General features: G+C 35.8%; 2 protein-coding genes across 2 annotated transcripts in view; one reads left to right on the plus strand and one right to left on the minus strand.

The window, feature by feature from the left end:
- LOC100366335 (beta-1,3-galactosyltransferase 1-like) overlaps positions 1-16,265 on the minus strand; it is a 414,782-nt gene that overhangs the window by 134,736 nt on the left and 263,781 nt on the right. The window lies entirely within an intron of this gene.
- Positions 5,584-16,214, plus strand: LOC146745914 (uncharacterized). The gene is made up of 7 exons (XM_085499241.1): positions 5,584-5,714; positions 12,112-12,187; positions 12,808-12,826; positions 13,232-13,825; positions 14,197-14,441; positions 14,786-15,069; positions 15,832-16,214. The coding sequence occupies exons 2-7, from the start codon at positions 12,113-12,115 to the stop codon at positions 15,839-15,841; spliced, it is 1,227 nt and encodes a 408-aa protein (XP_085355367.1). The 5' UTR covers positions 5,584-5,714; position 12,112; the 3' UTR covers positions 15,842-16,214.

Genomic DNA, 16,265 nt, shown 5'->3' on the forward strand with positions numbered 1-16,265 from the left:
CCATTGGCTGGAAATTGGGCCTGCCTCTCAGGCGCATGCGCATATTCTAACGGTAAACAAACGCGAACCGCGCATCGCCATCCACTTTCTGAGTGTCTTGTAATTATAGGATTGCTCGACATGAAGGAACTAAACGTAATAAATAAATACTTGTTTACGCCTGAATGCCTCGTAAATTGTCTCGCCTTTTAAACAGTAACTAAATTTAACATCCTGTTTATTAGAAAGTTGGTCGTTCAGTCATTTATTCGCCGCTTTACGTCATCGTTAATATTTATTTCTGTTTAGGTGTACATATATGAGCTAAGCGACCATATACGAGTCTTATGGTAATAAGTGACTGTTTATGTATGTTTTTATCACCGTGGTCTGTTAGTGCCATTATAGATGCCAAATACTAACAAAAGTAAGTGTTATTTTTTTTTGTTTCCCAATGATTGATTAAATACATCATTGCGTTTTAAAATATGCAATTTATAGTTCGATATGATTTGCAATCCAATGATATTTTTTACTTTAACTTACTTACATTACTTTCTTCACTATTACACAATTAGATGTGAAATGTACATGTCAATTGAGAAATACTTTGCATTGAGAGTTTCTGACATCCTACTGTATGTTCATATTTAGTTGGGTGATAAAATATGACTATTGCCTTGGAAGTGGGCAAAAAACTAGTCTTGTAATAGCAGTGTTCAATTTAGCATGCTTTTTATTTTGTTGCACGCTGACGAGAGACCAATGGCGCCGACAATGTTACACTGTCTAAAAGTAAGTCCCAACGCAACTTTGAATGACCTGAAAAATACAATCGCACAAAGTTTGTCATCTTATCGAAATCTAAGTTAAAAGGTTAACTTGTGTGAATGCAATAACGATAACAGCAAAAAAGACGCACTAATAATAAAGTTAAGTGACTGCTGAAAACTGAATGCTTTTTGCGAACTTCATATATGGGCCCCGGTTTTATCTTTTATTTAAATGATGTTAGCTTTACGCTCGTGTTCTTCCATGGTAACATCCGGAAACATGTTGATGGTTTTATTTAAGCAGAGCGAATCGCAAATCAGCCTAACAGTTTGTGGGGCGCTTTCTAATTACACGCGATTTATCTGAATTACTGCCCAAGACATTTATTTATAATGTATTTATTATAAATGTATAAACTTTAGAACTCTTTACGTGTGGCTGTCTGAACACGTAACACATTGTTTGACTGTTAACAAAATCAGTGAAAGTTCATCACGTCATAATCGTGATCACACGTAAACCGGTTTGTTCTCGTGTTATCTTCTGTTCCATGTAATTCGAATCAAGTTATAACGTTTATAAAATCAGAGCGGTTACACTAGCGGGCGTCATGTGCCATTCAGTGTCACTCGGCACGTGTAATCACAAACGGCTCGAATCTTTCTGACAGAGTGGTGGCCTACCCGGATTCCACTGGCCCCGTGATACGATGGTGGTCTCTGAGGTATGACCTGACTCTCTGGCTTGACACGCGATGTTGAATGACATTTGATATACATTTTGAATTTTCGAACTGTAATGTTCCAGCTCACTACCACCACATATGCGTGGAGATAGGAATCAACGTATACGGATTATGTTTGCTCTAGTGTAACCGTAGAACTTGTTCACACCACGGGGAAAATGTTGTTGGCTTACCATTCTACGTGCTTCATTTAGGAAAACGTTAAAGAACCGACAAAGAACAATTAGAATACATCACTGTCAGAACTTGCTGATTTGTATGTTAGCTAATAATAAAATATAAAAAGGCACACTGTCACGCCCTCTCTCGATCAGAAAATTTATACTCTTCGTATAGGTGAAAACAGTACAGGCCACGTTGTTGTTGTCTGAATTGATACAACCGTATAATATCTTTAAAAAGAATAATACTCATGATGTAACGCACCCGCCCTTTCCATCGCATGTAACGAGTTGCTTTTTACGCAAACTAGACGGCGTGATTGTATTTTGTAATGAACAATTATGAGCGTCACGAACTGCCTTCGAGAACCGCAGGCGAAATTAGACCAGAATTTACGGCGATCCTCAGGATCTTGTATTTTCACATAATACGGATAAAATAAAATAGCGATTGAACGTATTAATTAAAACACATCCACATACACTGACCCACCCATCCATCCATGCCTAATACGTACGTGATTAGTGTATTCTGTTTACCTTCCTCTCATTTACATTCATCATTGAGTTGGATCAATGGTATATAATTGTGTCAAGTCTGGTACAGTCTAGAACCTAGGCGATCCATAAAAAAAAGAAAGCATCTGTTATTTATAGTGTAACGTATATGAATGTCAATTTAATTACTCCATATGGTCTAGCTTTTATACAGTTGAGGTCAGCGGGTAACTTCAATATATATTACTAGTATGTACGTTTGAATAGTCACTAAAGTACCTTTCACACTGTCTAGTTTCAGACTCGCTGATTGCCTGGCTCTTTCATGCGTGCAACCATCATGTCGATCTTGTGAATCGATGCACTTCCAGTTATTAGAATTATGCAGATTTATGCAAATATATTACTATATCAGTTTTGATTTCGCATTGTACATGGCTTGCGTACTGCGTTTGAAAGTTTATAATATGTTCTTAAAAATATGAAAATATATGTTTTTATTCATCAAAGCATATTATGATGTGAAGTATTGAGGCCATAAATGTGTGAAGTGCAAGATATTTATAAGAAGCATCGGCCTAAGATCTATATTCTAGTATTTAACTTCGTAAAAACCCAAGGCAAACGAACTCACAAACAACTCGGCTTAGCAACGAGAAATCTCGAGACTCCCCCGTTGTAGATACTCATTTCCGGTTTATGAGTTACATTGGCACTGTGCCAAGAAAAGTATAACTTCCCCCGCCACTTATCATTTAAATATCATGACTGCTTTCGATTTTGTAAAGTTAATGGGAAATATTATCCAAAACAATTCTGAAATTGAATTCAGAAATTCCATTCAAATGAAGTGGTTTTTAGAGGTTACAAAACAATAGAAATTATATTAGTTTTGGTCGATAAACACCATGGTCTTCAACACGGGCTAGCTTTAATGTCTTTATATTTCAGGATTTGTTGCTAATTTATGATTTTGCATGGTTATCACAATATCCCATGACCCCCCCCCCCCTCCGTCGCTCACCTTCTGACTCATCATGCATAATTTATAAATAATTCATGATGAGAGGTAATGATTTGCATATTTGGTAAACTTGTACGTAGATTTTCTGTAGAGTGCTGAGAAAGAACAGATCCAATCACTTCATGCTAAGAAGAAGTACCCCAGAATTCCATACGATGGCTGGTAGTCCATGGCCGGAGATGTTGCTTTCAAATTATACAAAAAAAAACTCGGGAAGATGTTCACCTTTAGTTTTATTAAATCATCTCGTCGCTAGAGTTCGACCACACATGCATACACGAGTTTATGTAAGATGTAAGTTTAGTTTATTTCCACCGTAGGCGGGCGCACACGGCTGGGTCATTGGCTTGTTCTACTACAGTTGAGACTGCATTAGATCACTTGTTACTTGACCATGAGATATCATTGAAATAGTACACTATAACTTGTAAGGATGTGTGTGGGTTGTAGCTATTTCTGTAAAATTTCATTTAAAATCGCTGTAAATAAATTATGTGTTAATACGTTACATGGCCGTGTCGTATATTTGCATAATTGGATATCTAAATGCATCTAGATAATGTATATAATAATAAAACAGAGAATTGCCATGGTTGAGCCTGACTGTAGTGTGTTTTATGCTAACTTGCTGGATGAAAGCATAAGATACGGATGGATGAAGGACATTAAATGGTCGACGCGAATGGTGTAAATGCGCGAATATGGACATTTTTTGGCCAAACCGTACTGTTACTAAAAACAGAAAAAGTACATTAATACTAATTGTATTCTCATAGTCTGATGACAGACGGTGTATGAATTATCAAACACTCTGCGCTATAATCGCGTTTAAAAATTCATACCAGTTATTTTGGAAATTGGTACTGTGTGTGGCTGCAATGGAGGGATTATATCTGCGTGTCAGGCGGATGATATCCGTGGATTTACGAGACAGACATGCTTTGGGAAAGGCAACATATGGGCATTTCGACAAAAAAGTGCTGCGTGGCTGGACATACCAATCATCAGTACAGTGTACTGGCTTAGGATTTTGAATCACACTCATGATCAGTAGATCAGTAGAATGTTTATATTGACCACACAATATGCATATTAAAAATGTGGTAGAGGATGCGACACCCCGGAGTGCGTAATCATAAACTTTTACGACTGTTCATGATCTAACTCTAACATGGATCAAGGGACGACAAGTCAAGCATTAAATAAAATACACATTCTGAGGTTTAGATTCGAGCACGTCTATGTTCATTTCTTTTTAAATAGTTACTCAAGACTGCCACATTGTGTCGATGTTCTTAAACTTGATTTCAGACTTGAACTTGGGCATTTATAAAGCCTGATTGGTCGAGAAGCTGTTGGGTGGTGTTAACTGATAGTTAAGAGGTCTGGTAAAAGTTATCAGCGCTACTCGCAATACGATAATTAACGAGAGCGACAGAATATGAGCACTGTAACAAAGTTATACTGCAAATTTGTCGAGTTTTAGGCTTTTTCTTGCAACCTCATTGCGGGTTGTGTGTTGTTACAGCGTTGCCTGCGACTCTCGTAAGCTGCTGTACACTCAGTAGGGATTTTGAGGAGTTCACATTATCGTTTCATTTGTTGTGAGAGTGGATAACAAATGGAGATTAACATGGCTTGTATTACGCATAATATTTATGGATTTGCGATGTGTATGTGGAACAGGGGAACGGAAACACGGTGTCCGAGCAACATCTGCTGTGGGCCATGATGCTTGGTGTTTTGAGGCCATTATGTGACGTTATTTGAGTAGCAAATATTTCCAAATAATCAAATAATTACAAGCCCGGTTAAATGTTAGCAATGTATTTTCACCTTTATCAAACTTATGATACAATAGCTATAACAGCAGCTAAAACTGCAATATTATGCAATTCTTTCAGAATCTGTCGATTAAAGTAAAACACAACCGCATACGAATTCTAAGGTACTGGTGATGCGCCCTGCCCTGGGCCAGAATAACAGGCGTCATATTTACCAACAATACCAGAAAAATGACAGGCGTTTACATATTGGTGATGTGAATTGCTGTGCAGGAGTCAGCTTTCATCAAATGAGCTGTTATGTGGTTATCCGGTTATTTCCAATTACTATACATACTGTTCATACGCGAATGGTTTTACAATTGAGAATGAGTTCTTGAATTGTTTCCAACTTTGATTCACGTGTATATTATCTCAATTATTATATTTGTTCATGTCCTATTCAACTGTTTAAAATATAAAATCAGCAAGTATATTTAACAACTGAGTTTTATTAAATTATATTCATAACAATCATATTTAGCACTTATTATCGTATACATTATTAATGAGGTATGCATGTGATTAGCATCAATATCGCATATTACGCATGACTGTAGATCTGGAAATTGAAACCACGGCTGTGAAACGAAACATGTAAAATTTGCATGCTCACTGTATATAAGACCTACCCCAAGAGATACATTATTCAGTCAGCTGAGCGAGGTCTTCCAATCCAGAATTTTCCAACTACCAATCGATAGAATAAGGTGAGTCTATCAATGCATTATCTTCGAGTTGTGTTCAAATGTTTATTTGTGATGTTGTAAACGATACAGCAAAACATTTTTTTTTGCGGTATGAAGACGCTTTTGATAACCCAGCGATGGGTTATTCGGGAGGTCTATGCGCATTTAGAACAGCCCAACAACAAAGTCTGCGTTAATTTTAAGGTTGGGTTGCCAATTTACGAAACACAATCAACTTTTTTTTTATATAGGGAAAACAAATTGGTAGTTATTGAAAGATTTGTCAAAAATGAAGCGCTGTAATGGTCACTAATAGGGAAAGTGTTGTCACTTCGCTTGTAATAACGATATGATCATATAATCGCTACAATTACGCTGCAAACACTATTTCACTTCGTCACTTACTCACGGAATCAGATAGTCTTCACAAAGCAGCGTAAATATACATTTATGTTGTGGCATTGATAATGCTGAACGTACAAATGCAAGAATTCATCGCCAACATATCGGATACAGGTTATCAACTATTTATGCACGAACCATTATAGACAAAACGATAAATACCAAACATTTTTTAGAAATATATTTGACTTCTATGCTGTTTAGGATAATCTGTAGCCAAGTTTATTTGCCATCACTGAATAGTGAACGTGTTTACGAACTAAATCTAATTAGTCACGTGTATGATTTAATAAATATATTCGGTCAATGGGTAAACTTAAATGCTAGACCGATGTGTAAGTGCGAGACAATGAGTGGCATATCAACATAGATGAGGTCCGTTTTTGTTTTTGTTTTGAATTAAAGTATGATTATTTTAAGCTATTATAATGGCTGGTATTGATTGACTATTGAATCCTTTACCGTTTCCGATATGATTCGATTTATTTTAACGCCATAGTTATTACGTGACTGACAAGTATCGTAACGCAAGCAAACTTCTATACACGGAATCATTAACAAAAACTTAGCATGACCGTTCAAACAAAAACATAACAAAAACTTTCTTATGACCGTTCATTCGCTGATCACCAGGTTAAGCACCAGTGCGTCTGAGTTTATAATTGGAGGAGACTTTAATACTTGTCTGTTGCCAACAATAGACAAGTCAGGTGGCGCAACCATAAAGCAATCAAAGTATGCTAATGGGATCAAAGAATTAATTGATGAATTTGATTTGTTTGACGTTTGGCGTGTTCTCAACCCAGACGTGAGGCGTTACACCTGCTGGAGACGCAGCAACCCACTTATTCAAAGCAGGCTAGATTTCTGGTTACTGTCCCGCAATTTGAATTACAGTGTTATTAAGTGCGACATAAAGCATTCAATTATGTCTGATCACAGCCTTATTTCGTTAAGTTTAAAGTTTGGTTCTAGTGAAAGAGGTAGGGGCTTTTGGAAGTTTAATGCGAGTTTATTAGACGACAACAAATATACACAACTGATTACCCAAACAATTGATAATCTTAATGTAACATATAATAATTTTACTGACAAACGATTAAAATGGGAAATGTATAAATGCGAAATACGTAGGGAAACGATTACGTATTCCATTCATAAAAGAAAAACTTTAAGCAATAATTATCGTGATTTATCTAAACGACTAGAAACTTTGGAAAAAGAAATTAACGAACATAATGATGAAAGTAAACTTAACGAATATGTGGCGGTGAAATCAGAATTTGAGAATTTGAATAATACACTTACTTCAGGTGCAATTATACGTTCACGGGCACAGTGGATAGAGGAGGGAGAGAAGTGTACAAACTATTTTCTAAGTCTTGAGAAACACAATGCAAAAATAAAGTCTATGTCTTCTATTATTACTGACGACGGTACATGTACCTCAAACACGAAAATAATTCTAAAAGAACAGCATAATTTCTACTCCACATTATATAGTGAACAAAGTTTGCATAAAAATGACCCAGATTCTGTTCGGAAAGCAGAAGATATTTTTGTTAACCAGCCAAATTTTCCGCAATTGAGCGAAGATCAAAGGCAGACATGCGATCGTGACTTAACTTTAATTGAATGCACGCACGCATTTTTCTCTTTAAAAAACAATAAATCTCCGGGTTCAGATGGTTTCACCCCAGAATTTTACCGTTATTTCTGGTCAAAAATTGGGAACATAGTATTAGATTGCTTATTGTGCACATTGGAAGTAGGTGAACTTTCCATTGAACAAAAAAGGGGAGTAATCATACCGATACCAAAAAAGGACAAGGATTTGCGTCACCTAAAGAATTGGAGGCCTGTCACGCTGCTAAATACGGATTATAAAATCTTAACAAAAGCCCTGTCCAATAGACTTCATGATATTTTACCACAAATTATTCACCCGGATCACACTGGCTATATCAAGGGTCGCTATATCGGTCACAATATTCGATTGATCGTTGATGTATTACATGAAAGTTATTTGGGTAATGTCACAGGTGCTCTCATATTCATTGATTTCTTAAAGGCCTTCGACTCTATTCGCTGGTGCTTCCTGTTACGTGCTTTGCGTGCGTTCAATTTTGGATCCATTTTCTGTCGGTGGGTCAAGGTACTCTATAGTAATATAGAGAGCTGCGTCAGTAATAGTTGGTTTTCGACTCTATTTTTTAAACTAGAGAGGGGTATTAGACAAGGATGTCCCATCTCTGCTCTGCTTTTTATTATTTCAGTGGAGCTTCTAGCAATTTATATTAGAGGCAATAGTTCAATTGCGGGTTTAAAACTTTTTGATACAGCTGTGAAGATTTCACAGCTAGCAGACGACACCACACTTTATCTACGCGATGATATATGAATTCAGAACTCACTGAATGCGCTCACTCGTTAATACTTTGCAGCTGGTCTAAAAATTAACTATGACAAAACACAGGCAGTTTGGTTAGGACAGTATCGCTTTCTGGAAAAAAAGCCATTTCGTTTAAAATGGACACAGTCACAAGTCTTGTCATTGGGAGTCTGGTTTGCCCATGATAACGAAAATCTGATTAAAATAAACTACACTACACGGTTAGAGAAAATGAAAAGTATCTTAAATATCTGGCAGCAACGGGATCTATCTTGATTAGGTAAAATAACCATTTTTAATTCTCTCGCCATTTCTCAGATCTCGTACATTAGTTCGGTTCTTTATACACCGGATTGGGTGATTAACCAAATGCAGACACTAATTTATAAATTTCTATGGTCTGGAAAAAATGACAAAATAAAGAGAAATGTGATCACGAGAAAGATAGAGTGTGGTGGTCTAAACATGCTGGACTCTCGTAGTTACATGAATTCCTTGAAATGTAACTGGATTAAACAATTTATTAATCCAACTGTAGCCAGTTGGAGATTAATTCCAGAAAGTTATTTTAATGTATATTCTGTATGTGATTTTATTAATGGAAAATTTCCTCCATCTGCCATTCCAACCACACTACCCCGATTCTATAAACAAATTGTTGAATGTTACTCAAAGTTGTCTGCTGACGATCCAATGACAAAGCATAACATTCTGAACCAATCACTGTGGTATAATATCCATGTTACAAGTGACAAAAATACTTTATTCTTTAGAAATTGGTTTAGAGCAGGCATTCTTTACGTAAAAGACATCTTTAATGAAAAAGGTTTTTTAAATGTAGATAGGTTATTTAATAAATTCAATATAAGATCATTCAACTTTTTGAATTATTTAACAATAAAGGCGGCCATCCCATCTCAATGGAAGTCAATTTTGTATGAAGGTCAGAGGTCACGAACCTGCAATACAATAACTTGTAATGTACTATCCTGCAAACAATATTACAATCTATTTATGAATACTCTTGAAGTGCTAGCTATAATTGCAGTTAACAAATGGTCAGCAATCTTTGAGGACATTCAAAATGATCAGTGGGTACAATATTTTAATATGTCATTTAATATTACCAGTGAAACTAAACTCCAGGCTTTTCAATATAAAATACTCCATAGAATCATTCCATGTAACACTAGGTTACAGAAATGGGGTATAATAGATACTGATTTATGTAATGATTGCGACAAGGTCGACACATTATGTCACTTCATATTCCAGTGTAAAATAATAAATTGTTTTTGGAGTGATTTAACACGCTGGTATGAGGTAGCTATATCTGATTATAAACCATTATCTTGTAAATAATAATAATAATAATAATAATAATAATAATAATAATAATAATAATAATAATAATAACTCTATTTAATTAAGCGCAACAATTCCAACATATGAAGATCAAAGGCGCTGATACAATAAACAATCAGTCAAATATTAAAAGCACATTTAAATAAGTGCGTTTTCAGTTTGGATTTAAAAATGTCTACTGAAGGACTAGAACGAACAGACAGAGGTAATTCATTAAAAAGTTTAGGACCTAAATTTTCAAAAGCACGGTCTTTGTATAACACCTTGGACTTTTTACTACACATCTGACGAGTTTTAATAAGAAACTTCGATTCAGATCTTAAACTACGACTCGGTACATAAAATTCGATTAATTCACATAGATAATTTGGGGCAAAACCATACAAAGATTTATACACTAGTAAAAGTAATTTGAAATTGATTCTTTGTACAACTGGTAACCAATGAAGTTTAATAAAAATGTCTGTAATGTGGTCATATTTTCGAGCACGAGTGACAAGGCGGGCTGCTGCATTTTGTACACGAATAAGAGGTTTTATCTTAGTTACAGGGAGACCAGACAATAATGAATTACAGCTGTCTAAGCGAGAAGATATGAAAGCATGTACCAACTTTTCAGTATCAGATTGGGATAATGATTTACGAATACGATTAATATTTCTTAGATGGGAATATCCAGATCTACAAATAGTAGAAATGTGTGTTTCCATAGATAGCTGCGAATCAAACAAGACACCTAAGTTTCTAGCACTTGACGAAGCACTAACCAATTCTTCACCAATTGCGATACTAGACAAAGGACACGAGTCTTGTGAGAATCTCCGAGACGCCATGCACACAAATTCAGTTTTCGACACATTCAAAAGTAGGAAATTACAAGACATCCAATCGCTAACATCTTGAATACATGTCTGAAGTATCACCCGGGCGCGAATTTGATCATCTTCAGAAACCGATAAATAAATCTGTGTGTCATCGGCGTAAAAATGATATTTTACGCCGTGACGTCGCAATAACTCGCCCTAAGACAGAGCCCTGTGGAACACCGGTTACTAATATAGACGTCATATCAGAAAATACATTTCCAATTTTCACTTTTTGAATGCGGTTACTCAAATACGACTCAAACCATTTGATGATGAGACCATTTAAACCAAAATTTGATCTCAACCTATCGATGAGAATCCTGTGATTCACAGTATCAAAAGCGGCTGAAAGATCCAAAAGTACGAGAGCAACTGAATTCTTAGAATTATCAATACTGCATAGTACATCGTTAGCGACCCGCAAAAGAGCCGTTTCAGTGCTACGTGCGGTCCGATACGCTGATTGAAACTCTTCATACAATGAATAATTCTCTAAATGTTGTTTCACTCTGGATGCAACGACACGTTCAAGGACTTTAGATATAAAAGACAAATTAGAAATCGGTCGATAATTAAAGATAAAGATGTAATGTTTAGATTAATACCACTTAATAGAGACAATTTCATTATGAATTACTGTATTTTACTTGGAAAATGGTACATATACAAGCAAAAATATTTCAGAAACCGTTCTTTTCATATTAGTTTTAATGGCTTCTTACGAGAATTGAAAAATAAGATTCTAGTTAAAAAAAGGCAAGCACAAACTGCTGGCAAATTCCAAGAATTTACTTCATTGTGGGCTGTAATTCTTAATCTATTATTATAAGCCCGTACATTCATTGCATATTTATAAATACCAATACTTTGCCACCTACCACTATTGTTTGTGATGTACTTTTATATTATTTGTTAATAAAAAAAAAAAAAAAAAAATTAGCATGAACAATCCGACTTGTTCTCCATAATGGGAATTGGATATCACGTCTTGGCCTCAAGATGAAATTATACACTAGTATGTATTACAAATACGAAATATGCAACGGGCCTCGAACAACCGTCCTAAAAAGGTATGCTCGTGTTTTTGGAGTTCTTTGTGTCAATTGTTTAATTCAAATTAGAACGTCCATATTTCTGTTATTCTCTTCGATTAATTAATATATTGTGAAGCTCAAACCACCTTGGTATAATACATATGTAAATCACACGAGGAACGTAATCACAAAGCCGTGACTACGATATTTCACCTTAATTACTTGTTCAGGGAAAGTATGTCTGATGAGAGTCATCTTCATGAAACGGCCATTTGTCTATTCCGTTGTTTCAATAAATTTACTGGCAGTGTGAATTGTTTTAACGCTCAGAACCAATTAAATTTAGTCTTTGTTTCTAGGATGAAGTTGTATTTACTTTTCTACGTCACCACGTGTCTGTGTGTCTTCCATGTGATGGCGGCTACAGTTGACAAGGTAATACGATATTTTGTCAGAATAAATCGAACAGACGACAAACTTTAATATTACGAGAAACACATTTATTTGGAAAGCACTTGCAAAAATAGACAGTGCATGCACAATATTTTTAGACACCTTTCCCAAATAATACGCAGCAGTACGGAAAGTGAATTTGTTAGGTCATTACCAGACCACATCATACCACATCAGATATAGCCAATAAAACCTGAATTACATTCATCACGTACCATATTATTATTCTGGCGTTACTTAATAATTTTAAAATACCTCAACACCGAAGATAAAAATAAACTGACCAACTTGCCTCAGCCATATATGACACAGTCAGTAATTAATATCCTGTGAACAAGACACATATGGAGCACTCACTCAGACCAGGAACAGGTATGGGGTAACCATGGTCTCAATTACAGACACATACTTCATTGCCTACAATACATATATACTACGAACGTACTCATTTGCAGGTGACATATTACTGCCATGGAAACATGTTTCAAACCAAGCAAGCCTGTTTTATACTCTATAAAATAGTATAACTATGCAACGTTTATCGCACGTTGTGATTTTATGATACTAAATCATTCATTTCATTTCACTCATTTTAATTTCAGAAATCCAGAGAGGAGCACAGTAAGTATATGGGTATTGTTTATTAGGCAATTGATATCAAATGTACATTGTACCATTTCGAATCTGTAATATTCGATTTCTTATTTTCATTGTGCATTTTTAAAGCTTTATTTTGCAAATTTCAATCTACAAGTCAAAGTAATAATCTTCGTTATGCTAGTTTCAATCTGCATTGTGCATTTTTCAATTTTCTTGCGCGAATTTCAATCCAGATGTCCAATTTCCATTCAGTGATCTGCATAATCTACATGATGCAACAATCTATATAATCCCTTTTATGCTGTTTTTATTCTACATTTCTGAGATTTCTCAAAAAAATACATTCTGTGGCCAGATGAATATTTGGATACTCCTTTGTGAACTGCAACGATGTTATTGATTATTCTCATTCTGTGGATATTCTAGCAAACTGCAAACTTCTGGACTTGTACAAACAGTCTGATGTAGCCCTCACTACGCCAATACCAGAACTCACTGAATTCACTGCCTGTGTGTGGATCAACTCCATTGACAACAAGGTAGCAATATTCTCCTACGCTATAAGTGATACGCAACTCAACGAGATACTAGCCTGGAGACTTAGTGGCCCCAAACTGCATATCAAGGATGACCTTTTCGGAGCGTCAACAACATCAGTAAACGATGGTAAGTGCCATCATCTGTGCTTCACCTGGACGTCTACTACTGGTCGCTGGGAGATATATATTGATGGTAATTTGGATGATTGGGGCTTCGAAGGACAAGGGGAAACGATCACGGGAGGTGGTGTTCTCGTACTTGGTCAGCGTCAAGATCTTTTGAGAGGAGGTTATCTCCCAGGTCGAGCGTTTGTTGGTTGGATGACGAAATTCAACCTGTGGGGAAGCGTTCTCAGCACTAGTCAGATCAATGATGTCATGAATGACGATCCGAATGCTTTGGTGGCTGATGTGTATGCCTGGGATCTAGACACCCTTGATATTAAAGGAACCGTAGAGGTCAGAGATATCGATATATGCTGTGAGTATTTTCTGAAGTAAATAATACAAACCAGGTTATTGTTACACAATATACGACTGTTGTTTGCTCTACGTAGCTATTCGTACAAAGATCATTTTGACTTCGTATATGCAACAAAATGTAGCCCACGGAGGCGTTTACCCAATGGTGCATACTGACATTAATATGCTACGGAGACGTGACTGTGCTGTATCATTTGAAGACAGATCGTCAAAAAGTCAGTTTGAATTCGTATTCAGTATACCTGAAGGTGTGTAGCTTGCTTCATAAACTGACACGAGATATCGCTAGTATGTAGTACATTGGCATCTATTATCATGGTAATAGTGTGTATCATAGTTGGTTAACTAATTCTTATGATATTTCAACAGCTGGTGGCGCTGTTAGATGTGATCCTCACTACACCACATTGGATGGTCGCCATTACAGCCATCAAGGAATATGCTGGTACACTCTGGTAAAGGACTGCTCCAGTGTCAAACCAGATTTCAAAATAACTGCTAAATTCGAGCCTCGAGAATACGGCACCAATGAAGAAATCAAAACCAGGGCCGTTGCTATTAACATAACTGTTGGCGATGAATATGTTCACATAAATGGACTTGACGTAGTTACAGTAAGTTAATTACAGCATATGTAAATAATCTACAACTGACCAGTGCTCTTTGAACCGTGTGGGCTTCATCCAATGACAACATCCACAGCGGCCTAAAAATTATGATTTAAAGCTTTTTCCTTCAAGTAGACGAATGGGTGTAGTTATGAAGTCGTTCATCGGATAGAATATAGACAAACTCTTAAAAGTATTATTTTGTTATTGAAAAAACAAGGTCTTCTGGGTCAACACAAAAATATAACAACATTTCGTTCTACGTCCTCTTATTGAATAAACTCGTTAAAAAACACACAGGTAGTCGCCAGAAATGGGATACCAATAATGTATTCAAATTTCTTTAACAGGGAAATCTTAATGGATTGTCTGGGCTAACAAAGATCGATGTTTCTCAAGTACACGAAAAGGTGTTAGTGAGTTTCACATTGAGGAATACCGTCTTCAAATTGGATTGGACTTTGCGGAAACACGTCTTCAACGTTCATATTTTTGGTTCAGACTATCGTGGTAATCTGTGTGGACTTTTGGGCAATTATAACGACAATATCCATGATGATTTCCAAAAGCCAGATGGTACTATTGCGGATAATGCCTTTGAATTTGGTGAAAGTTGGAAAATACAAGGCATTCAGTAAGTAATATAATACACTAACAGTACTTTAGTCGAGATAGTGGTCAGTTTTCTTTATCGCTTCTATATATATAGAAATAGCGACCAAACTAATATATACTAAGAAAGCACTCCGGAATTTGAAAAACTTATCCCGACAGTGCCTTTATCTGGGGAAGAATCTTCCAAAAGTCATGACCCCACGAAAACCAGATTCAGATCTCCCCTAAAAATATAAGTGATTGGTTCATGTCTTATGGTCACCCCTTTTTAAATAGATTAAAATCCTAAGAATGTTGCGAAAAGTGTCATTTAAATAAGCTGGCAGTAGTGAGAAGTTCTTTTAAACAAACTTGCTCCATAGCAAATGGTTTGAGTTTTCATCATTAAAGTTGTCCTTTTCAAAACTATTTGAGATAGATGAATAATCACATTAAATAAACCAGTGTCGACAAAATATAATCTCAATGGCAATAACATGTTATAATAGAGTGATCGTTGCATGTGACTATAATTTGTTGAATACAAATTTGTATGTAACTTTCTTACCCATTTCTATCCTCCCGGTAATTATATATATATTGCTTCGGATGCTGGTTCACTGTTAAATAAGTTTATTTCTAGATAAAAATCAAAAGCCATTACAAGCTAGCAATCAGGTTCTAGGGAAAAAAACCTTCTACTGTGAAGTATATGATTATTTGTTACAAAATATATGAAAGTTATCATAAATTGACAGGTATTCATAGACTTACATGGTTTACGCATTCTCTTTCTTAACAGGTGCAATTGATCGAGTTATTAAAGTGATGAAAATGATATTGAGCACTCGTACAGCTGCTTCACAATTATCGGTAATCATTCTTCGGGTGCAGGATTAGTTTCAAAATTGTTCAATTTTCTTTTGCGGTTACATCATTATATGGCCTACGTGTATAACTTGTTATCAGCTTTTAAGAAATATTAATCAACCACTCCGAAATACCTTTTGGATATGAATTACTGAGTACGTTTCCAAATAGCTTTGTTGCCATGGTAGAGTAGTTGACAGTCGAAAGTTCTCGGCGGCAATTGGCGTCTAAGGTTTATTATTGTATTGGTGAAGGGGTTATTTACCAACGTTTCATTGTATTTGGTTGTAATTAAAAATATGGAATGAAATAAGAGTCTGTGTAATTGCGTCATTTGTGAATTAGTCCAAAGTACAAATTAGTACT

Source organism: Saccoglossus kowalevskii, chromosome 5, assembly GCF_978046115.1.
Source record: "Saccoglossus kowalevskii chromosome 5, keSacKowa6.1, whole genome shotgun sequence".
Lineage (NCBI taxonomy): Eukaryota > Metazoa > Hemichordata > Enteropneusta > Harrimaniidae > Saccoglossus > Saccoglossus kowalevskii.

Bases quoted from the DNA above. Each gene is read 5' to 3' on its own strand.
- LOC146745914 (XM_085499241.1), top strand. From the start codon at position 12,113: ATGAAGTTGTATTTACTTTTCTACGTCACCACGTGTCTGTGTGTCTTC. The intron at 13,826-14,196 runs GTGAGTATTTTC...ATATTTCAACAG, and splicing joins CAGAGATATCGATATATGCT to CTGGTGGCGCTGTTAGATGT. The intron at 14,442-14,785 runs GTAAGTTAATTA...TTTCTTTAACAG, and splicing joins ATGGACTTGACGTAGTTACA to GGAAATCTTAATGGATTGTC.